This window comes from Tursiops truncatus, chromosome 1 (assembly GCF_011762595.2).
Source record: "Tursiops truncatus isolate mTurTru1 chromosome 1, mTurTru1.mat.Y, whole genome shotgun sequence".
Classification (NCBI taxonomy): domain Eukaryota; kingdom Metazoa; phylum Chordata; class Mammalia; order Artiodactyla; family Delphinidae; genus Tursiops; species Tursiops truncatus.
Window position 1 is genome coordinate 340,904 of NC_047034.1, and position 25,423 is coordinate 366,326.

Below are 25,423 nucleotides of genomic sequence, written 5' to 3' on the forward strand. Positions count from 1 at the left end.
GCCAAAGTGTAAAACTTTCAAATGTTCTAATACAGTCAGTGTCTTAATCCAGTCAGTGTCTTTGATTGAGCCTGTTGGTTCCGCCCTTAGAACATGAAGGAACTTAAATATACTTCTCTTTGTACGGGGGGGGGGGAGGTGTGAGTGATACAGAGCTCTTTTACTCTCATTCCAGCCCATCATTCTCCCTAATGTTACGTTTGCTTGACTGTGGCCTAATCCTCTCTGTTGTTTTTCCAGTTTCTTTGGTGTCATGAAATTTTTCTCTAGTTGTGATTCCTTGCCACCGTAAACCTTTTAATATTTGGGGGAAAAGCTTATCAATAGAAATATCCTTGAGCAAAGGAAGAACTTATAATTACTTTTTTAAAATAACAGTTTTGTTCAGACATAATATATTTACCATACAATTCATCAATTTAAAGTGTGCAATTCAGTAGTTTTTAGTATTTTCATGGAGTTTTACAACCATCATCACAATCAGTGTGTTAGAACATGTTTATCACCCGCAAAAGAAACCCTGTACCCAATTGTAACTAGTTTTTAAAGAGAAATTTAGAACTATACCTCTCAAAAGAAGAACTTTTTTTTCTCACTTGGTAGGAGGCTGGATTAAGTCCTGCAGTTTTAGTTTAAGTGCGTCTGCCTTAAAGTAAAAACAAACTTCATTTGTTGTAGCCTTTGAATGGGTGATTGGCTAAATTTGACTTTGCCAGTGGTAGATTGGTCACACTCACAGACATCCATCTAGCTGTAACTCTTAGTGAACTAATAAACAAGTTAATAATAGACTCTTAGAATGGAATGTGAGTGATATTGCAAATATATGAGACAGCTTTAGGTTTACATCCCCACCCCCACTGGCAAAGTTTCCTTTCCTGTGGTTGTAGGATTTGTTTTTAAACATGCAGTCTAAACCTTTTCTAAAGAGCAGAATGACTAGAGAATTGCCTTTGAAGAGTCTTAATAAATGTTCTGATTTAAAGCTGGGGTGTTGAGTTCATTATTGAGAGACACTGATAAGGAAAATTAGAGAAAATGATCAACCCTCGGTTTCATTCTTTGTCTCTAAGGTCCTTAATTTTTTTTATTTCCGATTGACAGATCAGTAGTAAACTCATTTACTTATTTGTTTAGTTTGGGAGACAATAACAAAGTTCAGGATGCTTACAATACTTTAATATAGGCAGACAGAAATCTGCCAGTGAGAGAATTTTCTTTTAGAAAGGCAAAAATATCATTGTGAACTATTCAATTTAAAATAAAAACAAAAAGGAATCTGGTTTATGTGCTGTAAATGGGAGCTTTTTGCAGGCTTTGGTAACCTCTTGTTGTTTTAATTGGGCCACATTAAAGTTTGGTTGTAGAAAAGGATAGAGGGAGACCTCATGCCCCCAAATGAAAGTGCTGATTAATTAGGTTCCTGGATTTAGGTTCCACGAAGCCTACTTGTGTATCTCTTGGCAAAGGCCATCTATGGGTTTAAAAACCAGTAACCTGGAAAGACCTTGCTTTCCTCATTGTACAGTCCTTGCATTGAGCTGGTGGTGTGATTTTTCCTTTCTAAGAGAATTAGATATTCTTTGGAGATTATGCTAATATACCTGTTTTATGTGTAGAAGATCACTGCAGTCTCAAAAAAATTTTTTTTAATAATGTGGAATAAATGTTGGGAACTGAAGGACTGACTATACTTTCAGAAAGTTCTAAGTTTGGGTCCCTTGAAGAGGAATCATCAGAAGCACACCAGTGAGTCTCTTTGGGGTGAGTGGGTCCGTGCCATATCACTGGGCCACTGTCATTTACTTTCGATTACTTAGGGTTTGAGAAACTAATAACTGGATTTTAAAATCTGAGTTGTGAGAAACTTGTCTAAGACATGAGAACTGTATGCAGCTTAACAAGGATTTCTTAAGTATTTATCAACTGCTGTGTCCTAGCATGGGATTAAAGAGAAAAATGAGACATTACCTTTGTACACCTAAAACAAATTCTTCTAAAAATGCTTTTTCTGTCATTAAATATTAGATGAGTTCAGTGGTGACTTCGCTTTTTCAGTCTCCAAGTTTATGAAGACTAATGGGGAGAAGCCGCCTCTAGGGCAGTGGGACATTTCTGTTTCGTAACTGTAAAATGGAAGAATTTGACTAAATGTATTCTTGCCTTTTAAAATTTTTTTTTAAACATTCAGAATTTTAATTGTAGACCATTCCTCTTAAAGCATTATTGCCATATTATGCCTTTGGACATGGCCTAGAGTCATCCCATCTGTTCCTCTGTTTTATTTCTTTTAATCATTTAAGTTTTCTTTCTGGACTTAAGACCAGTTACTTTGCTCTGCTAGAGGCTTCATTTCCAGGGTATAAATGACATTTTTTAAATTATGAAAATAATTCAAGCATACACAAAAGTGTAGAGAATATAGTCCCTTTACGTATTTTCCTGGGTGTAAGAGGACGGAAAGCAGAGCAGCAGTGTTGGAATTGAGAGCAAACTAGTGACCTCAGGTGTAGAGAACAACTTGGCTTAGCTTTTGTCTTATTCAGGGTGAGTGAGATTTGGGCAATTAGGAATGAGGTTTCTAGCCTTTAGTGAGAGATGGCCACTCTTTGCCTAATCAGGATGGGGATTGGATTTCTCAGTCTTTCCAGGGCCTTTGTTGCTTTGTGACACGTTTGTTGGAGCCTGTGTGGGAACCTGACCGCTGTCAGGCCAGCTCCTGGATGCAGAGGCGTGGTGGTCAGAGGTGGTGGTTGGAGGTGGTGCCTGTCGCTCCCTTTTCTGCCCTTGGTCCATTTTCCTGTCTGACGTCATCTCAGCAGCATAGAGCTGGGAGTCGGGGGTGACCAAGAAGTAGAACGAAGTCCCTTCTGGAAAAGGAGTTTGAAGGAAATGAGAGTCAAAGGGTCTAATGAGTGGCTGGTCAGGATGTCATTAGGTTCACTTTACTGTGAAGATGGTGGTTCCACTTCCAGCCTCGATGATGCAGTTCCTGTTTCAGCAGAATTGCTGATGAACACTTAGGTAGCCTCAGATGTTCAAAAGAAGTGAGTTAAAAGTCAAGCCATTGAAAAATATTTTCTATAAATAACCCCTTAACGTCTAAGCACTCTCCTCCCCAAAATAATAACTTCATTTTTCAGGAACTAAGTTAAACATCACTAGGCAGAAGGTGACATAATAAACAGGTTTTTTTTAAACTTGTTGATTCCATTTCATTTGGAAATGTTATTTTACAACTGATGTAAATTTTAAGAAATATTTTGCAGGGATAAAAATAAGCTTTATCAAGGGGAGTGTATGTGGATTTTTATTTTTTCTATTACGTAAAAGAAGGAGTCAGTGTTTCTAAATTTTTTTAAATGAGTGGGTAGAGTCTTGAATCTAATACCATCATGACCTTGGACAAAGTTATTTTTTTCCAGTGTATGCCTTCTTATCTGCTATAAGGAGATCTGACACTGACTTAGAGCTGTTGTCCAGATTAATTGATGGATTGCAAGGAGCTTAAATTCCAAAGCTTTTACTTGCTCGCTGCTAAGAAGGGTCTGGGGACAGATTTAGAGAGACGAGGGTTAGTGCCAAATACATATCCCTCACTTCTCCTACAGTGAAGGGATTTTTAAAAGTGAAACTTGAAAAGTCAAAAGCCCAACATCAAAACTAGAATATACAAAGTGTAAATTCTTCTGTTGGTTAAGATGAAGCTTTTCTGTACCTGGATGTTCTTTTAAATTAGTTGAAATAAAAAAGTTTTTTCAGGTAGAGCTGTTACAAATTATTTCAGAAATTTTGCAGTGTATGTGTGTTATACAGGCAGGAGGTTGGTAAGCTTTAAGAAGTGTTTAAAATTATTTAATTTTCCCTAGTGTGGGAAGGCTGTGATGCTGTGGAAGCCCTGCAGATGGAGAGTATTATATTTTGTCTAACATAATTTAAATAGTCCCAATTCTTGCCTGAAGGGTTAGTAGATTGAGTCTTTAATAAGTTGCTTGTAAAGTGAGGAGAAAAGTAGAAGAGGTGTCAGGGAAAAGGTTTATTTTGGTCTTCAGGACAGAGCCCGATTATATTTTATTCTTTTACTAAGAAGTAGGCAGACTTTTTTTTTTTTAAATCTAATTAGAGTTTCTATATGATCATACAGATTTGGATTCACCGTGGGGTTTTTTGGTTTTTTTTTGCGGTACGCGGGCGTCTCTCGGCTGTGGCCTCTCCCGTTGCGGAGCACAGGCTCCGGACGCGCAGGCTCAGCGGCCATGGCTCACGGGCCCAGCCGCTCCGCGGCATGTGGGATCTTCCTGGACCGGGGCACGACCCTGTGTCCCCTGCATCGGCAGGCGGACTCTCAACCACTGCACCACCAGGGAAGCCCTACCGTGTTTTTTTGTTCAAATATGTTATGGGATCTCATAACATTGCTTCTTAGGTGGACCCGTATATATTGTATTTCTACTATTGTGGCTTTTTTGTTTTTGTCTTGAATCAAGCAATTCACTCAATACGGTTTTCTGCATGTGTTAAAACACTGTCTAGTGGTGTACATACGAAGTTTTAAAATCTTTAAATGTTGAAAGTGTTTGTTTAATTGCGAGCACATAGCTAGGCTGAGCTTCTCTTCCCAGCTATGTTCCTTGTGTGGCCCTAGGCAGATTTTTGTGCATTCCTACATTAATTCTTGCCACCTCAGAGCTTGATCAGATTGTAGTGTTAGAGAACTAAGTTTACACCTGAGTGTGTTTTTAGCAGTTGGCTGAAGCTTTTGTTAAGCATGCGTTCCTATGAGGCATACAGATACCTGAACATGGCCATCTACTCCACTGCTAACTCCAGAGACAAAGGACAAATCCTGTCAAAACCACATAATTTCAAGGTCTTTAAGGCAAGATCCTCCCAATTTTCTGTGCGGTTGTACCAACTCATCATTTGGTGATATTTAAACCAGATGGGAACATGTCACCCTTGCCAGGCTTTAACTTGGACGGGGAGAGTGAGGATCTCTTAGGATTTGTACACTGGTGTCTTTTCATTTGTGGGACAGGGGGTGAGGCCATGGAGATGAGCAAGGTCTAGAAAGAATTTTGGGACTATAACCTCCATTTTGTAAAATTCCAGATATTCCAAGCTTTTTCCTCTCCCAGAGAGGCTCTTATGCAATATTTTGGACAAATTGAGAACAGCCACCAGATTTTCCAGCGGAAGGCTGGCTTCGGGGATTTGTGTAGGGTGTGAGTTTGGGGTTTTTAAAGATTGTACTTAATGGCAGCCCATTCTGCCATTCTTTCTATAAGTACTTTTTTTTTCTACTGCTAACCTTGTGGCTTTTCCTGTCTTCCAAGTGTAAAATACATCCTTGACTTATGTTAATAGATAATTGCTCATCAGATTTTTTTTTGAGGGGAACAGGGTTTAAAGTTTGATTTAGGATCCAAGGTAATTTGTTTTTGGCAGTTGGTATTAGCTAGCTAGGACGTGAAAACTTGCAGAGAATAGGGATTTCATGGAAAAATCGTGGAGCAGGAATCCAAACATTTGGCTTCTGATGTGTGTTCCATTATCTTCATGTTATCCTTGAGCTTCCAGCCTTGAGGTTGGAATTTCAAGGTTTTATTCCATTAACCTGCCTCTTTTTGTTTGTTTTAATAAATTTATTTATTTATTTATTTTTGGCTGCCTTGTGCTGTGCGTGGGCTTTCTCTGGTTGTGGCGAGCATGGCTACTCTTATGTGTGCAGGCTTCTCATTTTGGTGGCTTCTCTTGTTGCGGAGCACGGGCTCTAGGCGCGTGGGCTTCAGTAGCTGTGGCATGTGGGCTCAGTAGTTGTGGCTCACGGGCTCTAGAGTGCAGGCTCAGTAGTTGTGGCACACAGGCTTAGTTGCTCCGTGGCATGTGGTATCTTCCCAGACCAGGGCTCGAACCTGTGCCCACTGCATTGGCAGGCAGATTCTTAACCACTGCGCCACCAGGGAAGCCCTAACCTGCCTTTTAAAATGAGGATAATTCTGGCCCTGCTTTACATGATGAGGCATAAAGAGGTAAGTAAACATGCTCAAGGTCACCTGACTGCTAAGTGGAGGAGCCTGATAAGAGCCCACACAGTACTCTTAACCATTATTTATATTGCCTATATCCACATGAAATTGGGATTACATGAGACGGCAGATGGAAAATTATGAATCTTTTTATTCTTTTTTTTTAAATTGAAGTGTAGTTGATTTACAGTATTGTGTTAGTTTCAGGTGTACAGCAAAGTAGTTCAGTTATATATATGCTTTTTCATATAATTTTCCATTATAGGTTATTGCAGGCTATTGAATATTGCTCCCTGTGTTATGCAGTAAACCCTTGTTGCTTATCTATTCTATGTATAGTAGTTTGTATCTGTTGATCCCATACTCCTAGTTTATCCCTCCCCAACCCTCCCTTTCCCCCTTGGTGTCCCTAAGTTTGTTTTCTCTGTCTGTGCGTCTGTTTCTGTGTTGTACATAGATTCATTGCTGTTATCTTTTAGATTTCACATATAACTGATATCATGTATTTGTCTTTGATTTACTTCACTCAGTATGATAATTTCTAGGTCCATCCATGTTGCTGCAAATGGCATCATTTCGTTCTTTTTTATGGCTGAGTAATAATCCATTGTATATATGTACCACATCTTTATCCATTCATCTGTTGATGGACACTTAGTTTGCTTCCGTGTCTTGGCGGTTGTTAATAGTGCTGCTATGAACATTGGGGTGCATGTAGCTTTTCAAAGTGTGGTTTTCTCCAGATACAGGCCCAGGAGTGGGATTGCTGGATCCTATGGTAACTCTGTTTTTAGTTTTTAAGGAACGTCCATACTGTTCTCCATAGTGGCTGCACCAAGTTACATTCCTACCAGCAGCATAGGAGGGTTCCCTTTTCCCTTTTGTTAACTTAGTTCTTGCTGCTAAGGTAGGATTTTTTTCCCCCGCCTGTGCTGTGCGGCTTGCAGGATCTTAGTTTCCCGACCAGGGACTGAACTGAACCCGGGCCCATGGCATTGAAAGAGCCGAGTCCTAACCACTGGACTGCCAGTGAATTCCAAGGACAATTTTATAGATAAAGTTCAGTGTTCTTCTTTCTAATATGTGGTGGGCAGTGGCTCCTTTCGTAGATCCCAGAAATTAGCTGGGCTTTTGGGGAAGGAGAGTGTGATCTTCCTTTGCTTCTTTCTGGTTATCCTAACGCACTGAAGGAAAATCAGTACTAGAAAGCTGCCCTTATGTGATAACAAAGTACAGTACCATTTTATTTTGTCTGCTATAGTTGCCTGTAAAATGTAATTATAAAATTTTAAGTAAACCGTGTGTCCTTATTTTTTAACTAAACAATGTGTATGAGCTTGGCCATTCCATATACTTTTGGTTGGTTGGCTCATTTGTGTGGAAACTCCTGGCTCATCAGTTTCAGTGACCACTTAGCTTCAATTGGTAGAATATGGAAGAAGCTCCTTTGGCCGTTGGAAAGCTCAGCTAGGTTTGAGAACTACTAATTTAGGTAATTCCCTGATGAGGTTTAGGCAGCTGTTAATATAAGGAATTTTCTTACCTGTTGACTTTGAATTAATAGAAATTCTCAGCTCCACTACAAGAAACTAAGGAATCCTTTCCGTCAGCTCTGGTGAATGAAGAAATGGATTGGGTCCTTGGGGTTGGTTATGGGTTCAATTCAGTACATTTATTGATATGTCAGTAAGTGCCAGGAATTGTGTGAAGGTTCTGCAGTTTACAACTTTGACTTAAAGGAACTCATAATCTGCTGGTGAGAAAGATCAGTAATTAGATTATATAGTAGGATGTATGCAAGTAATGGAAACTGCATATAGAATGGTTGAAGATAATAGGGTTGGGGGAATATGGAGGTGGGTGGAGTATGGGGAGAGGGGGCTGCCTGGGGGCATCTGGGAAAGCATTGGGTTAGGGAGGAAATAGGAGTGTAGAATGAGAGTGAGGGTCATGAGAACTCGCAGAAACACCAACATTTAAGGAATAAAGAGGATCTAGTTGGAGGCCGCAGGAAATGTGCAGGGAAGCCAAGGAGAGAAAAAAGCTGGTTTGTTGAGCCTGTATTTCAGACTTACATGACTTTTTGGTGATGATTTTCTTAAGTCTCAACTGTAGACACAGCTGTAAAATCCTCTATTTAAAATCTGGGAAAGTAGGTAATAGAAGAGTTTTTATAGTGTGTCCCATTGATACCAGGCAGCCATTCAAATGAGGACCAGTTTTATCAGGCTGGAACTTCCTCATATTTTAGGTTAAAGTGGGTCATCTTTTAAGTCAAATTGATTATTATTATTTTTGGCCGTGCCGCATGGCTTGCAGGATCTTAGTTCCCCCACCAGGGATTGAACCTGGGCCCTGGCAATGAAAGCGCAGAGTCCTAACCACTGGACCTCCAGGGGATTCCCCAAATTGATTATTAAATGTGGCAATAAATGTGAAAGAAATAAGATAGTGCTCTCTCTAAAACAGTAACACTGAGATACATTATAAATTTTTTAAGAGTTTTGGACATGAGATTTATTTATCTACCATCCTAAATTGAGCTTGCCTGTGTAATAGTACACCCTTTTATCTTTCATACAGGAGATCTAGCCTTGAAGCATGGTCAGAATTAGAGTATACTGAATAGACTATCAGGTTGTCCTTGTGTAAATATTAGATGATCTGCAGTGGGATAAACAGAGCCGCTTCCTAGCAATTCCAGTTCAGGTTCAAGCTTCAGTCTTTTACTTCAGATATGGCTATTAGGGATCATATGTGTTCTAAAATTATTTCCACTTTTATTGCTAGACGTATAGTTAATATATCTTAATTGCAGCAGGACTGAAGAGCTGTTAAATATTTGCTTTTAGTGAAATGTATGGCTTACTATTTGTTTCTTTTTTGTTTGTTTTTTTAGTGCAGTTGCAAATGTGTCTTGAGATGGAACATCAAACAAAACAAAGATTTAGTATCTTCTCTGAGGCTCAGGCTGATTTTTAGTGTCACTACTGTCCCTTTCCTGACTCTGATTTTGAATCTCCAGGAGTGACCACCAGTTTGTAAAGTACTAAAGGTGTAGGGCAGCAAGTGTTTACAGATCTAATGAGGCCTTAAAGTTAGGGTGTGGGATGTTTAACTTTCCCTGCCCTTGGTGCCCAGGTGGGTTTGGGTGTTGCTGAGTGAAGGTTGAGGGGGCAGAGTTCAACCTTGTTCCTAAACCCCTTCCCCGACAAATCTTTTTTTTTTTTTTTTGACAAATCATTTTTAAAAAAAAATATTTATTTATTTTTGGCTGCATTGGGTCTTCTTTGCTGCGCGCAGGCTTTCTCCAGTTGTGGCAAGCGGGGCCTACTCTTCGTTGTGGTGCTCAGGCTTCTCGTTGCGGTGGCTTCTCTTGTTGTGGAGCATGGGCTCTAGGCATGCGGCCTTCAGTAGCTGTGGCATGTGGGCTCAGTAGTTGTGGCTCTTGGGCTCTAGAGCACAGGTTCAGTAGTTGTGGCACACGGGTTTAGTTGCTTCGTGGCATGTGGGATCTTCCTGGACCAGGGCTCAAACCCATGTTCCCTGCATTGGCAGGCAGATTCTTAACCACTGCGCCACCAAGGAAGCCTGACAAATCATTTCTTGAACCTTTCTGAAGTATGTAATCTTTTCTTAACTTTAGCAGTCTCAGTTTTCTGTCAGAAAACTGCCTTTTCCTCACTGGGATCCTAGGTATGAAAGAAAACAATCAAAACTACTTACTAACTAATTTCCTTGCAGGGGGGGAACCGTGGCACTGTAGCTACTTGATCATAATATGGTTTGGTGTAGGCATATTGAAGTAACGTTTGCACCAGTTATAATTGCTGTAAGGGAGAAGGATCTGAAATTTCTTCTGGACTCGTTCAGTGACCATAAGATGTCTGTGAATGGCCTGAAATGAATAATGCTTTCCTGTTAACTTTTCATGATTGACCATCATGTTGTCAGCCCATTTCAGTGGAAGATGATTTGTTCTAGGGATTTAGCTTTCTTAGAATCCTTCCTTGTGAATTTTATAATTTTTTTAAAAAATATATTTATTTGGCTGCATTGGGTCTTCGTTGCTGCGTGCAGGCTTTCTCTTGTGGCGAGCAGGGGCTACTCTTCATTGTGGTGCGTGGGCTTCTCATTGCGATGGCTTCTCTTGTTGCAGAGCACGGGCTCTAGGTGCGTGGTCTTCAGTAGTTGTGGCACGAGGGCTCAGTAGTTGTGGCTTGCAGGCTCTAAAGCGCAGGCTCAGTAGTTGTGGCGCACTGGTTTAGTTGCTCCGTGGCATGTGGGCTCTTCCTGGCCCAGGGCTGGAATCCGTGTCGCCTGCATTGGCAGGTGGATTTTTAACCACTGTGCCACTAGGGAAGCCCCCTCTGTGAATTTAAAAGGATACTTCCCTTATAGGCTTGATGAGACTTTTGGGATGTGCAAAAGTCTGTATGAATCACTCCAGGTAACTTTGGTAGCTATCTATTAAGGACATTTTGGAAGAGTAAGATGGCCTCCATGTGATCTAGTTATTCCCTCTTACTGTTTATAAACCAGATTATACTTAGCTTGTTCGTACAGAGGGGCCGGGGAGGAAACTATTTCTTTGAGGTTTGAGAAGCAGTATCAATGGGAGGACTGTTTTATATCAATGTTTTCATATGGCTTTAACAATAATAAATTTAAGTAATTTAGAGGCCGTATAAATACAGATTATCATTTCCAAGATTTATTAAAAGTGGTGGAAAAGGAACTTATTGGGACTAATGCTTAATAAGTAAACACCATGACATGCCTCTTATGTATTTATTTATTTATTTTTGGCCATGCTGGGTCATAGTTGCAGCACGCGGGATCTTTCATTGCAGCATGTGGGTTTAATTGCCCCACGGCATGTGGGGTCTTAGTTCCCCAACCAGGGATCGAACCCACATCCTTTGCATTGGAAGACGGATTCTTAACTACTGGACCACCAGGGAAGTCCCGACATGTCTCTCTTTTACTGGTGTATTTTCATTTACTAATAGATGGTCCATAGAAACAATGCTTTGCCTTCCCAAATACTTAATATTCAGAAATTAAAACACTCTTTTAAACAAGAAGTTGTGTAAAACTGAAAACTGGCTCTTACCAAGCCCCACCTATAGGAGTTAAAACTTTAACAAATGTTCTTATTCCTGGTACTTATTATCTTAGTACAACTATCAAAAGTCCGTGTATGTTTGCAAATGATTGCATTGGTATTTTCAGGTTCTTTTTGGTGGTAGGACTTTAGGGAAGAATGGGTTGCCATATGCTTTTCTAAAAACGTTGGCATTACACAAGCAGGTCAAGAAATCATTGTTAGTGAATGGAGAAAACACTTGAAGTGGCCGCTTTTAAAATCTGTGTGGACAGAGTTCTCTGGAGGGGCAGATTGGATGGGGAACCCTGTAGGGGTCTGTTAGTTGTTTCCAAGGTTTGGGCTGAGGACTTTTGGAGAGTTCACAGGACCTTTTCAGCAGGTCCGCGGGAACTTCCTCTTTTCAACAAAATGTTTATCTGTGACCAGCTTATCTTCATATATTTTAACCAAAACAACATATACAACAACTGATTGACAGCAGAAGATATGAAACTCCAGCTTATTTCTATTAAGCCAGACATTAAAGAGATTTGCAAAATAAAACTCTTCTCACCAATTCTTTGCTTATTATTAAATGAATTTTTTTAAATGTCTTTTAATTTCTAATGCAATAAAAATGAATGGATAGAACCCATCTGAAGTAAAACTCTTCGAAGCCGTCAATTTTTAAGAGTTTAAAGGGGACCTAAGGCCAAAAATTTGAGAGTTGCAGTACTAAAAAAGGAACTTAACTTCTGCAAAGGCTTGAATAGGAATAAATCTAGGACCTATGCATAAGCAGTTTCTCTTTGTGCTCAACCTTTGAAGAGGATATTATAACACCAGTAGAGGGTTTGGTAAAAACTTCCCTTATTCACCTATCTGTTGCTTCTGTGAAGTGAAAATTTTAAAGTGTTTTCAAAACGGCAAACAGTAAGTTTTTCCACATAGCCAGTAACAACTGAACTGTCGAAGTGGGCCTTTATGGTCTCATTTTGTCAAGTTTAAATTTTTTTATATTAAAGATATGATTGTGTTTCATTTTTTGAGAGCGCTCTATTGGAATCAGAAGAGTTTGGAACACAAAAGATAAAAATTGATCCAAATGATTGACTTTTTATTTTGAACTGTTTTAGATATACAGAAAAATTGAGAAGATAGTTGAGTTCCCATATACTTCTCACCTCATTTCCCAGTTTCTTACCATTCTGCATTATCAGTATGACACGTTTATTATAATCAGTGAACCACTGTTGTTATTAACCCAAGTCCATGAACTTACACAGATGAACTCAGGTTTTACCTAACGTCCTCTTCTGTTCCAGGATCTCATTCAGGACACCACATTGCGTTTGGTTGTCAGGGCTCTTTAGGCTCTTCTTAGCTGTGGCAGTTTCTCAGATTTCTTGGTTTTGATGACCTTGACCGTTTTGAGGAGGACTGACTGGGTATATGGGCAAATTTTTTTCTTTTTTTTAAAGGGACATTTATTCTTGCAGTCTTTTCTGTTGGCTGTGGAATGATTTAAACACTAAAGCTGTGGGAGTTTTTGTATTACACTTAACTAAAGTAAACCCTGTGCTACAGTATGAACCTCGCTTGATACAGTTGCCCGTATCTAAATAAGGAGCATGATGTGTTTTTTTGTGTGTGTGTGTTTTTTTGTTGTTGTTGTTGTTTTTTGCGGTACACGGGCCTCTCACTGTTGTGGCCTCTCCCGTTGTGGAGCACAGGCTCCGGACGCGCAGGCTCAGCGGCCATGGCTCACGGGCCCAGCCACTCCGCGGCATGTGGGATCTTCCTGGACCAGGGCACGAACCCATGTCCCCTGCATCGGCAGGCGGACCCTCGACCAGTGCACCACCAGGGAAGCCCGCATGATGTGTTTTTACTAAAACATTGTTCTCTTTGTTTCCAAATTCTTGTCACCGGGTTTCCTTCATTGGCAAATTTTTAGCAGAGCTTTTTTGATTTTATATTTTTTAATCTTTAGCTTTACAGAGACATTTAAAATTAATTAGACTTTTTACTTGTTCAGTAACATTTATTGAACATCCATAGCACTGTTCTAGGAAGGTAGTTTTCATTTTAGATTCTTCCTTAATAACCATTTTTACACTTCTCTATAGAGGCAGAACACGCCATCATTAATAAAAGGCAGTCTCAGGCAGGCATCTGCAATCACTGTGATCATGTTGATTTCTTTTTTCCTGTAACTGCAGTATGTAAAATGTGACCCTGAATGGAGCTGAAACAAGCTTCCTAGAAGGTATAGATATTTTGTTTATAATGAATAACATTGGAAAGTAAAGGAAATAGCCTAAATGTCAAATACTAAGAAATTTTTTAAGTATCAATACAATGAAATGTTAATGTTCCCAGTATAGTAATAAGTAGAAGGCAATATAATTTTTTTTGGTTTGAAATTATGAAGATAAGCATTTTGGAAAAAATACTGGAAGGACGTGTAACAAAATGTAACAGGTTTTTCTCTGAGATTTTGGCTCATTTTTTCTTCCTTATATGTTTTTTCTGCAATTTCATCAGTAAGCGTTACTTTTGTATTAGGAAAAAAGTATCAGGAAGTTTTATGTAGTGGATATACAGGAAATGGCTTGGTCAATATAAAATACTGATACGGGACCGTATGTAGGCTTGCCCACTAGAGTGTTGTTTTTTGTGTTACAGAAGCTGAATTCCATTGCCACCCTAGCAGCTCCTCTCTTGGCAGATCCATGCCTCTACCCTTGGATTAATAAACCTAAGACAATCTTATAGGAAGCTCTCTCTTTTTTTTTTTTTTTTTTTTTTTGCGGTACAATGGCTTCTCACTGTTGGGGCCCCTCCCGTTGCGGAGCACAGGCTCCAGACGTGCAGGCTCAGCAGCCATGGCTCACGGGCCTAGCCGCTCCGCGGCATGTGGGATCTTCCCGGACCGGGGCACGATCCCGTGTCCCCTGCATCGGCAGGTGGACTCTCAACCACTGCGCCACTAGGGAAGCCCTCTTTTTTCTTCCTTTTTTTTTTGGCCACACCACGCGGCATGTGGGATCTTATTTCCCCGACCAGGGATTGAACCTGGGCGTAGAGTCCTAACCACTGGACCGCCAGGGAATCCCCTAGGAAGCTCTTTAAGCATGGAAATATGACAGTACATTCTCTGACTTTAAAAAGCAAGATGCATGTATCTCAATGCTGGAAAAAGAGTACAGCAAAAAAATAGATTAATGGACCTTGAGTAGTATATATTAATGAATTCTATCTTATACAGATTTATAATGAAGATTAGAGAATCAAAACCACTGTGTTAAACATAACCAATCAAAAACAAAAACAAGGTTGCAGTAGGTTTCCTGGAAACTACAAAGCTTTGCAACATGAACATTCCCTAATCATTGTCTTTTTTTTTTTTTACCATTTACTTTGTAAATGCCAGGCACCTGTCTAAAGGCTTTGCCCCTATTATTTTATTTAAGCCTCCTGGTTTCCCCTTTTTACATGTACGTAAGGCACAGGAAGATGAACCTAGTTCAGACCCACACAGTAGAGTCAGGATTTGAACCCAGGCAATGTGACTGAGAGCCTACCCTCTTTAACATCTGTTCTACTGTACAGGAGGTGGTAAAGGGCACCACTGTGCCTTAAAACTCAGCACTGAAGAAATGACAGATGAGGATGATACAGGGGAGCCCTTTTTTGTTTTTGCTTTTAATTTTATATGTTTATTCTGATTTTATTGAGTTAAATGTATAAAATAGCAATGTGTACACAGAGGGATTTAATACATAATATATATAATTATCTTTAAAAAGTCAGGATGCAAGTTAAAACAAAAAGTTATTTTCTCTCCCAAATATACTGTTATTTCTTTTTTAAAAAATGTTGCTTTTGGGCTTCCCTGGTGGCACAGTGGTTGAGAATCTGCCTGCCAATGCAGGGGACACGGGTTCGAGCCCTGGTCTGGGACGATCCCATATGCCGCGGAGCAACTGGGCCTGTGAGCCACAACTACTGAGCCTGTGCATCTGGAGCCTGTGCTCCGCAACAAGAGAGGCCGTGACAGTGAGAGGCCCGCGCACTGTGATGAAGAATGGCCCCCGCTCGCCGCAACTAGAGAAAGCCCGCACGCAGCAACGAAGACCCAACACAACCAAAAATAAATAAATAAATAAATTTAATTAAAAAAATGTTGCTTTCTTCTTTTTTTAAAGGGAACTTTATTATATATTTATTTATTTTTGGCTACATTGGGTCTTTGTTGCTGTGCGCGGGCTTTCTTCAGTTGCGGTGAGCGGGGGCTACTCTTCCTTGCGGTGCGCGGGCTTCTCATTGCGGTGGCTTCTCATTGCAGAGCATAGGCTCTAGGCGCGTGGGCTTCAGTAGTTGTGCAGGCTTTGGTAGTTGTGGCATGCAGGCTCGCAGGCTCTTGAGCACAGGCTCAGTAGTTGTGGTGCACGGGCTTAGTTGCTCCCCGGCATGTGGGATCTTCCCGGACCAGGGCTTGAACCCTTGTCCCCTGCATTGGCAGGCTGATTCTTAACCACTGCGCTGCCAGGGAAGCTCTCTTCTTTTTTAAAGGTTATACTCCATTTATAGTTATTGTAAAATGTTTGCTTTATTTAGGGGAACTCTTTAACCTGTGTTGAAATTGCTATGATGAAAAGTGCTGGTTGGCCACTAGATGCTAACTAGAGTTAGGCTGAAAGGATGGGGTCCTTAAAGGTAAACTTCAGAGGTCAGTTGCTCCTTGAAAGTTGAGGTTGCATTCAGTTCTTGTTAGAGGAAAATTACATTTCAGTGGTCAGAACTTAATGTCATGTAATACTTGTTATTTTTGCTTTATAATAAAACAAACTTTACATTTGTAATTTCAGTTCTTACCATAGTCCTGAAAGTAGCTATTGTTCGTACTTTACAGATGGAAAAGTTGAGATTCCTGAAGTGGTGGTAAGAGAAACGAATCGCAGATTCTGGTCTTATGACTTTCAGTGCGTTGCTCTTTTTTTTTTGGTCCTATACTAATCGCCTGCTTACCTTCTGAGGAACAAGTGTCTTATCCATTATTAATATGCTTGGTTAAGTAAAAAGAGAAGGGATTGAAAGAAAGTGGGTTGGGGTAGTGAGATAAGAACCTGAAGGTGCAAAATTTTTAAAGGAAAGCCGGACATATTCTCAGGACCTTTGTTTGGTTACAGACCCCTTTGAGACCCTGGTGAAAGCTGTGAGCCTTCCCAGAAAAATCCACATACACTCAGTTCTATTTACAATTTAAATGCCTAGGCTTTAGGGTATAAAAGTGTGGTTCCATAGTCTAAAAAGGAAATCCTCAAAATAAAGTGTTTTTACTAGTGGCTCACTGAGGACCGGAGATCTTAAACAGGCTTTGAACAAATTGGTGGCTAATTAAAGCTGCTTGGGGCCAAGTCTGCCCGGAGGGAAGTAAGAAGCGGCACTAGCATTCTATTTACCTTTTTGGGAAGACTTGGAACGAGGCCTTTTGTATTGCAGAGCTTTCCTGACGGACACCGCCTTCAGTGTTGTCAGGAGCCGCATAGGTGCCTGGGGGTTCGTAAACAGTACGTCTGATCTTGTCATTTATAAGTGGGAATTTATACTGATTATGCTGTGCCGTGTACTACCTCTTCCATTTGTGCAGGTGTCTTAAGGATATCTTACTGACAGACCATTTAATTGATGAGAAAGTAGTCTTTTAAATTGTATTTCATATATGTGTTACTGAAATCTTTATTAAGGTTGATAAATCTTAGGCTCAACAGAAAGCTTTTCTAACTTGCCTTAAAATACTAAGATAAATTCTTTGTTTGGATCCTTAAAAGTTTCCCCGAAGTTCTGTGGTAATGTTGATAACACAGAAACTATAAGAACCTGTATTAACAACACTGAGTTTACCTCTGCTGGCATTGGATTAAAATCCTGTGAGTGCATTTATTCAGTGATGACTGGGTTTGATAGAATATACGCAATTAGAAAAATGCTTTGGTTCTTAATTCATGTTGTTATTTGTAAACTAACCAGAATGTGCTTTTGAGGCTGATTTTTAATTGGTTTTGTCTGCAGGGAATCAGAGAACTAACTTGTAGTGAGCTCTGTAGAGGGTATACTTTCTTGTTTTGCTGATCATTAGGTCTTAAAATGATGTCAGCCTCTAGAAAGATTAAAACAGTATTCCAGTATGTTAAGTATGTGGATGCTAACAGTGGATCATTTACAGAGTGAATTTTCATGGTGTTTTTGAAAAATCTTTAGCATTCGATGAAAGTTATTTTCATACTGGCCAATTTTATAATTTCAAACATTTCTCTCAGTTAAATGTGTGGTAACTTACTTTTGCTTGGTTAGTGCTAGGACTAAGGAAAATGTTTACCTGGTGTTTCTCAGGCCTCTCTGAGGGTTTTTAAGCGTCGATGGCCTACTTAACTGCTTTCCCAAGGAATATGTTTTTTAATGCTCAGGAAAATAATTGAGCTTTTAAATAATATAGCTGTACTTTTATTCTGAAAGGGTTAAAATAAAACCATTTTAAAGTTTTTAAAGGAAATTAAGATGAATTTTAGCAGGGAATTTACGTGGAACTCCTTGCAGTCTATTATCTTGTTTGTATGGAAATGCTGTTTTTTTTTTTTTTTTAAAATTATTAATTAATTAATTAATTTTTGGCTGCATTGGGTCTTCGTTGCTGAGTGTGGGCTTTCTCTAGTTGCGGTGAGCAGGGGCTACTCTTAGTGGCGGTGTGCGGGCTTCTCACCATGGTGGCTTCTCTTGTTGTGGAGCGTGGGCTCTAGATGTGCGGGCTTCAGGAGTTGTGGCATGCGGTCTCAGTAGTTGTGGCTTGTGGGCTCTAGCGTGCAGTCTCAGTAGTTGTGGCGCACGGGCTTAGTTGCTCCACAGCATGTGGGATCTTCCTGGACCAGGGCTCAAACGCATGTCCCCTGCATTGGCAGGCGGATTCTTAACTTGTGCGCCACCAGGGAAGCCCTGGAAATGCTATTTTTATGTTAGGAAAAAAATGATTTTATGAACCATTTTATTGGTAGAGGCTAAAAGTTTTGGTTAGATTACATGATATCCCTTTTAGATACTTAAGTGTCAAACCAAAAATTATCACGTTTCTAAATGGAGATTTTCATTATTTATTTGACTACTTAATTTGTTTTTTTGACTACTTAATTTGAGGATTATATTCCTGTTTGAAATTTTTCACTTCTTAGAGGCTTTAATATGGTCTCTTTCCTTCTCTGATGACTTTTTTTTGTTGTTACCTCTTTATTTACTTTTTTTTTTTTTTTTTTTTTTTTTACGGTACGTGGGCCTCTCACTGTTGTGGCCTCTCCCGTTGCGGAGCACAGGCTCCGGACGCGCAGGCTCAGCGGCCATGGCTCACGGGGCCCAGCCGCTCCGCGGCATGTGGGATCTTCACGGACCGGGGCACGAACCCGTGTCCCCTGCATCGGCACCGGACTCTCAACCACTGCGCCACCAGGGAAGCCCTGATGGCTTTTTTTTTTAATTAAAAATCTTTTTATTGAAATTAGTTGATTTACAGTGTTGTGTAAATGGCTTTTTTCTGCATGTAGAAGTCATGGCCCAAAGAGGCCAGACTTTGCCAAGAATATCTTTGTTCTAATATGACAGTGAGCATTGCAAATAATATGTAATCGTTTTATTGGAGTAGAGCTTTACAGCTGACAAAGTCTCAAAACCGAATGACATTTATTCCATTTTCTCTCATTCTTTGTAACCAGAGGAGGAGACAATTTGCAGTGATCTGTGTTTAATGAAGGAATGATCTACTGACACAGTTTTAGTTTTAAACGTATTATACCCACTGTGTGAACTTCCTTAGTGACAGATACATAGTGTTTTCACTTTGATGTTTGATTTTTAGGATTTATTTTATTTGAAAATGGGTTCAGGCTAAAACAAGTATAAATTAAATAACGTACATACATACAAAGACACAGCTCACCTTAATTTATAAAACTTTAATATGTAGACTTAAGATGAGATTAATTTTTGTATCGTATTTTGGGAGTAGAAGGCATATTTGATTCATTGGAGGATATCATTATACATTACTCATAAATCTTAATCTATAAAAATTGCAGGTCATTTGGACAGTATGTTAATCATTTACTTGTATATTCTGACACATTGTCTTTGGTATATTTTTGGTCTAACCTTCAACCCAGATCAATTCATTTCAGAAAGCCTACAGCTTCTATAAAGTATTAGAGAGCAAAGCTCTGAGCAATATCAAGTCTTCCATTAGCCTGCCACAGAATATTAAGAAGCGATGGGATTTCCTTCTGCTACGTTGTATTATGTATAATTAAACACATTGCTTTCTTTATCTTTAGTTATCAAGGTAAACAAAAATCACTGTAATCATTTTGACCCAGGATGGCGTAGGTAGTATTTTTTTAAGTTTATTAGCAGTACAGTATATCTTTAACTGGCATTTAAACATTGGCCATAGTCTTTGTTGAAGAGGCTGTATGACAGCATTAGGCACTTGAAGTCCTGATCTGTCATTGACTTCTTAAACAGTATTGCCATTTTTTCTTTTCTTTTTTTTCTTCCTATTCTTTTTTGGGGTGGTAGTAAATAGCTTTGTACCAATTTGTAATCCGCTTTTTTCCTTTGAAAAACAATTGTAAAATTTACTTTTTAACATAACATTTAATCAGGCATTGCTGGTGGGCATTTTTACTTAAGTGTTTGTATCACAAAAACAAAACCTGTTTTACTTTTAAACTAAAAGCAGTGATAAACTCCAGCAGTATAAATTTGCAGTAAATAACCTCTTTCCCCCTTCCTATTACAACAGTCTTTAAAATTTACATATGTTAACACAAATTTCCATGTTTCAGTTTTTTACTCATCCACTGTTGGCTATCTTTCCATGTTTATAACATCTAGGTATTCTTTATTACTGCTGTAGAGTATTTTATTGTTATTTACAGATGTACCAACATTTGTATTAACTTGTTCTCTTACTCTAAAATAATTTATTATTTAATAGGTATTACTTAGTGTATTTAATATATTTCCGATCGTATTTAAGATGGGTAAGGAAGCAAAAGAAAAATCACCTATAATCCTACCAAAGACAAACCGCTGTTAACCATTTTGCTGTCTCTTTCCAGTGTTTTATTTTTCTATTGCACAGCCTGTTTTTCTTTCTTTCATAAAATATATATAAGGAAAATTTTCAGTGTCAATAGAGCTATATAACAGCATGAACGTTTTTGTCTTAAAAAATTATGTTGAAATATTAAAATACTGAATAATATAAAATATACCATTGTAACCATTTTAAGGGTGCATGCAATTCAGTAACATTAAATACATTCACAGTGTTGTACAACCATCACCACTCTCCGTCTCCAGAACCTTTTCATTATTCCAAACTGAAACTCTACCTATTAACACAGCATAATTTTTATGCCTTTAAACTATTCTCTTATCATGAACATTTAAGTTGTTTCCAGTTTTCTCCACTTACAGACAACAGTCCATACACATTCTCCTTCCTGTCTGTTTTCTCCTGATAGCAATTCTTCCAAGAACCTGTATCAGTAGATATGTTAAGGGTGATTCTTAAAATTGGTTTTGGATGTCAGTTTTTTTCTTTTCCCCCCACAGAAGAACTTATCCTCAACTTTATAATAAAAGTTAATGTAGGGCTTCCCTGGTGGCGCAGTGGTTGAGGGTCCACCTGCCGGTGCGGGGGACGCGGGTTCGTGTCCCGATTCTGGAGGATCCCACGTGCCGCGGAGCGGCTGGGCCCGTGAGCCGTGGCCGCTGGGCCTGCGCGTCCAGAGCCTGTGCTCTGCAGCGGGAGGGGCCGCAGCAGTGAGCGGCCCGCGTACCACAAAAAAAAAAAAAGTTAATGTAACTGGGTTACATATATTAAAATACAGTCTGTAGATAATTTGACATTAATATAGCTATTTTGTAGGAGGAGAGATACTTATGGAATAGAGGAGTCAAAGTCTTTTTTTGCCTGAGTTGATGATTTTTCAACGGCAGTTGAGGCTCAGTGACGTTGTTGGTTGGAGGAGTGCTAGGCGGGGTGTGTGCAGAATGTGTCATTTGGAGAAGGATCGTCATACATATTCTGCTGTTCTGGTGGAAAAAGAGTTAAGAAACTACTGCCCTGTGTTCTGACTCATTAGAGATAACATGCTTTACTTAACCAGGGTTTTAACTTTAAAACCATTTTTTAAATGTCAGAATTATAAATTTTTCTAATGAAAACCTTTGCTTCTCCACTAGGATTGGCAGCCACCATTTGCATGTGATGTTGACAAACTTCATTTTACCCCACGTATCCAGAGGCTGAATGAATTGGAGGTAATGTCTTAACTACAATGCTGGTTGCCTGTATTCCAGCGGGGGCTTCTTTGAAAGAGGCTGTGTCACAAATCTAGTGGTTTCAGTGAAGCGAAAACATGGCTAGTAACTGATAATCATGGTAAAACAAATGGCGATAAGCCTTTGCAACCAACCCAGTTTCATTAAAAACACTGATTTTTGTCAGTAATTGCCAGCCTATTAATTAATAAATGCATTTAAATCCTTCTCAATCTAGGTGACAACCAATAGAGTTTAGGTTTTGAAAGGCATGTGCTTTCAGAACCATTTAATGGAAAAGATTCTCCAGCTCTGATATTCTTCCAAAATACATGTCTTCAGTTAGATTTAATAACACACTTCACTTTTCCTAGGAGGAGTGAATAGCACAGGGGATTCTCTAGAGAAGAGGTAGTATTTCTTCTTTAGTCTGTGGGCGACTTAAGCCCTAAAGTGCTGGGTGAATAAGGCTTGGGTATTGATAGCATAGAGGTTCATTGTTTATATGAATGTTTTGCTAATCTGATTTTCATATTGAACCATGTTTTGTTTTTCTATACTAAACCAAACATTCTTAACTTAAATGGCACATATGCCCACTGGAATTCTGTGGGCATTGGCAGTAGTAGCATCTAGTGTATGTATTTTCAAGTATTTCAATGTATTTTCATGTTGAGCTTGAAAGATGGGGAGGTGGGTATTAACTTTGACGTGGTTGGGAATTTCTGAATATTGATCTCAATTTTGGTCTTGTGCAAGATAAAAGTCTTAAAACTGTCTGACTTAATTTCACAATGAGAGGAAAGAAAAATGACAAAATTTTAAAAAATGACTTGTAGGTGACATTAATAATCTGTTAAGGGAATAACATTTAAGAAAGTTTCTGGTTTTCTGTTATCTTTAAGTTATCAGGACTTTAAAGATAAGTGGTTCTGTTGTAAATCTGCTTTTAGATTTGTGTTTGAGCAAATCAGAAAATTTGTATTCTTAGAGAACAAGGCTTTAAAATACCCAAACTGTAAAAGGACGAAAGGGGCATATAGAATCTTACTTATGATACTCCATAAATAAAGCACCTCTCAGGTCGCCTATTTATGTTACGAGAGGACTTACTGAGTGTGTAACTACTACTTACCTGGCACATGGTAGGGGCTGAATTAAATTTTTGTTGAGTTAACGTATAATTATTTAACCAGTTTTATTCTGTATATTTTGGGGAAGTTTCCCCTATTGAATTCATAAGTGGTATTGCACTTAAATAGTCTAAGGATGAAAATATCACATGCACAGGTAATAGACAGGAGCTTTATAATAAGCTAGGTAAAAGTAAAACTCAGTTCTTTGTCATTTAGGCTCAAACTCGTGTAAAATTAAATTTCTTGGACCAGATTGCAAAGTACTGGGAATTACAGGGAAGTACTCTGAAAATTCCACATGTGGAGAGGAAGATCTTGGACTTGTTTCAGCTTAATAAGGTAAAAGCCTAATGACCATCTTTCTCATTGAATAATTTTTCTGACAGCATGAATTTGATCTTCTTTGCCTTAAAATAAGAAACTTACTGCTTGAAATATGTAAAATAAATTCTTCATTTAGTTTTGTGATTAAATTGATCTCTGCTTGTCTGGTCTGAAAGCCTTATCTCGTGAAATATTTTGCTGCCACCTGTTTTTTGGTAATTTTTAAACTTCGTAATGGTCCTCTTAGATATTCCTGTCTGTTTTATTGTAGACAAGACAACAGAGGCTTTCAGTGTCCAAGTTGACCAACTGAAAAGGCTGAGTTATAATTCTATATCTTAAAGTTCATTTCAGTCTAAAGCCTGCATTATTTCCACCAGACATGCTGCCGTTCTTGCTACTCCTCAGTTTACTAGAACCTTTTCTTTATCAGAGATTTCATTGCTAATTTAATTCTTCCTCATGGAAAATCTTGGCTGCTTTGGGGAACTGAGAAGTAGCTTTTGGAGGGGTACAAAAAGTTTATGGAATATGCTGTTAAAAGCAGTGTTTAAAATTTCTAGTTTAAAATTAATAGTGCATATATATATATATATATTTTACTTGGAAAATGTATTTTTAAAAGATGACCACAGCCAAAAACTAATTTCCTTTGCGGTTTTATTTAACAGTTAGTTGCAGAGGAAGGTGGATTTGCAGTTGTTTGCAAGGATAGAAAATGGACCAAAATTGCCACCAAGATGGGGTTTGCTCCTGGCAAAGCTGTGGGCTCCCATATCAGAGGGCATTATGAGCGAATTCTCAACCCCTACAACTTATTCCTGTCTGGAGACAGTTTGAGGGTGAGTGGGGCTAGCCTTAACCTGTTTTATTTCACTGCTTATTGGCACATGATCTCTGGGAGGAATGAAAAAGCCTTGATTATGGGTGGAAGACTTGCTTGGAAGACTTTTGTTTTATGGATTTTTTTCCTTTAGTTCTGTTTTGAGAGCAACCATACTAAGAAGGTTTGGAGTGAATAAGGTTACAGAGGAAATACTCTTTTGTTATCAAAAACTGAAATCTGTATTAACTTTGCTATAGATGTTCCTTTCTTACAGCAGTTGGTTATTACCTACTTGTTGCGGCTTATGCTTTTGCATTCGCTTACTGTTTAAAGTGTATTCCTGGTTGTCACATGAAAACACAACATGTGAAATAACTTGCCTGCCTGCTCTCTTTTGCCAGCTGAGGTCTCTGAGGTCTCCAAGGAGATTTTCATAGAATGTTGACATTGGTAGAGAGTAGGGGACTCAGTAATGCTGGACAGCTCATGGAACCCTCTGCTAATAGTTCGTATGTAACTGTGTTTGTTTCCTTACAAAGGTGGTATTTGCCAAATTATTCAGATAAAAACATTTGTTCTAATTAAAAGCAAAACAATATTATAAAAACTTCCCACGTATTTTAGGCCCTGGTAGAAAGCAGAATGTCATAATTGTTTACACCCTTTGAAATATTCTACACTAGAGCAGTGAGCCCTGTAATTTTAGAAATTGTTACTGTGCTATAGAGAGGGAGGAAGATCACAGCATAGTTTCCGAGGGTAAACCTGCTAATCAAAACTCTGTCTTGATACAGACATACCATCTGGAATGCTTAAATCCTATAGGTTTTCGTAGCATTGTGTTTTTCTTTTCTCTCTCCCTTGATTCCAGGTGGGCTTTCTTCTTAGCCTAGAAAATGTGACTAATACTCAGAAACTTGTTTAAAGAAATGTGCACTGTGTGAATGTTTAGTGAACCCATGGATGAAATTGTTTAAAATGTTGTATATGGAGCCTTTATGTCTCTGTTTTATAGTCAGATCTACATACAGTTGCCCACAATAGATTTTCTCCTTTGAACCTTCTTATCTCGGTGTAGAAGTTAGAAGAATAAAGGGAGAGAGAGAGTCTCTCTGCTTTATGGGTTTAGAAATAGCTCGTCTGTATACTTAGAGAGGCCCTAAGTTTCATAGTTGAAAAGTGGGTAAGCATTTATACAATCATAGTCTGAAAGGAACAGGTATTCAAAGATACCGTTTACAAACATTACATCTACAACACAGATAAATATCTGTTGAAGGGCCTACTGATACATGTTCACTGTGGAAAGTATAAAAACAAAGGAAAGTATGATGAAAATAAATCCCTTCTAATCCTCTCATCTGTTTTTTCTTTCAAGGCTATTTTTATGCACATATACACAAATTGGAAGTGTATTCTTTACATATACAGTATTTTTCCTGCTTAACGTGTCACTGTATATTTTTGAAGATACAGGTCTTTTGGTTTTTTTTTTTCAATTTATTTATTTTTGGCTGTGTTGGGTCTTCGTTGCTGCGTGCAGGCTTTCTCTAGTTGTGAAGAGCTGGGGCTACTCTTCGTTGAGGTACTCAGGCTTCTGGTTGCGGTGGCTTCTCTTTTGCAGAGCATGGGCTCTAGGCAT

The 25,423-nt window shown here is 38.9% G+C and overlaps 1 protein-coding gene across 5 annotated transcripts in view; it reads left to right on the forward strand.

Annotated features, from left to right (window-relative positions):
- The window catches only part of KDM5B (lysine demethylase 5B), a 76,853-nt gene that overhangs the window by 3,274 nt on the left and 48,156 nt on the right, over positions 1 to 25,423 (forward strand). For all 5 annotated transcript variants that reach the window (XM_033842610.2, XM_033842692.2, XM_033842660.2 and 2 more), the window contains exons 2-4: positions 21,418 to 21,495; positions 22,848 to 22,970; positions 23,627 to 23,797. In XM_033842610.2, the coding sequence (XP_033698501.1) occupies positions 21,418 to 21,495; positions 22,848 to 22,970; positions 23,627 to 23,797 (372 nt within the window). The remainder of the gene's footprint in view (positions 1 to 21,417; positions 21,496 to 22,847; positions 22,971 to 23,626; positions 23,798 to 25,423) is intronic.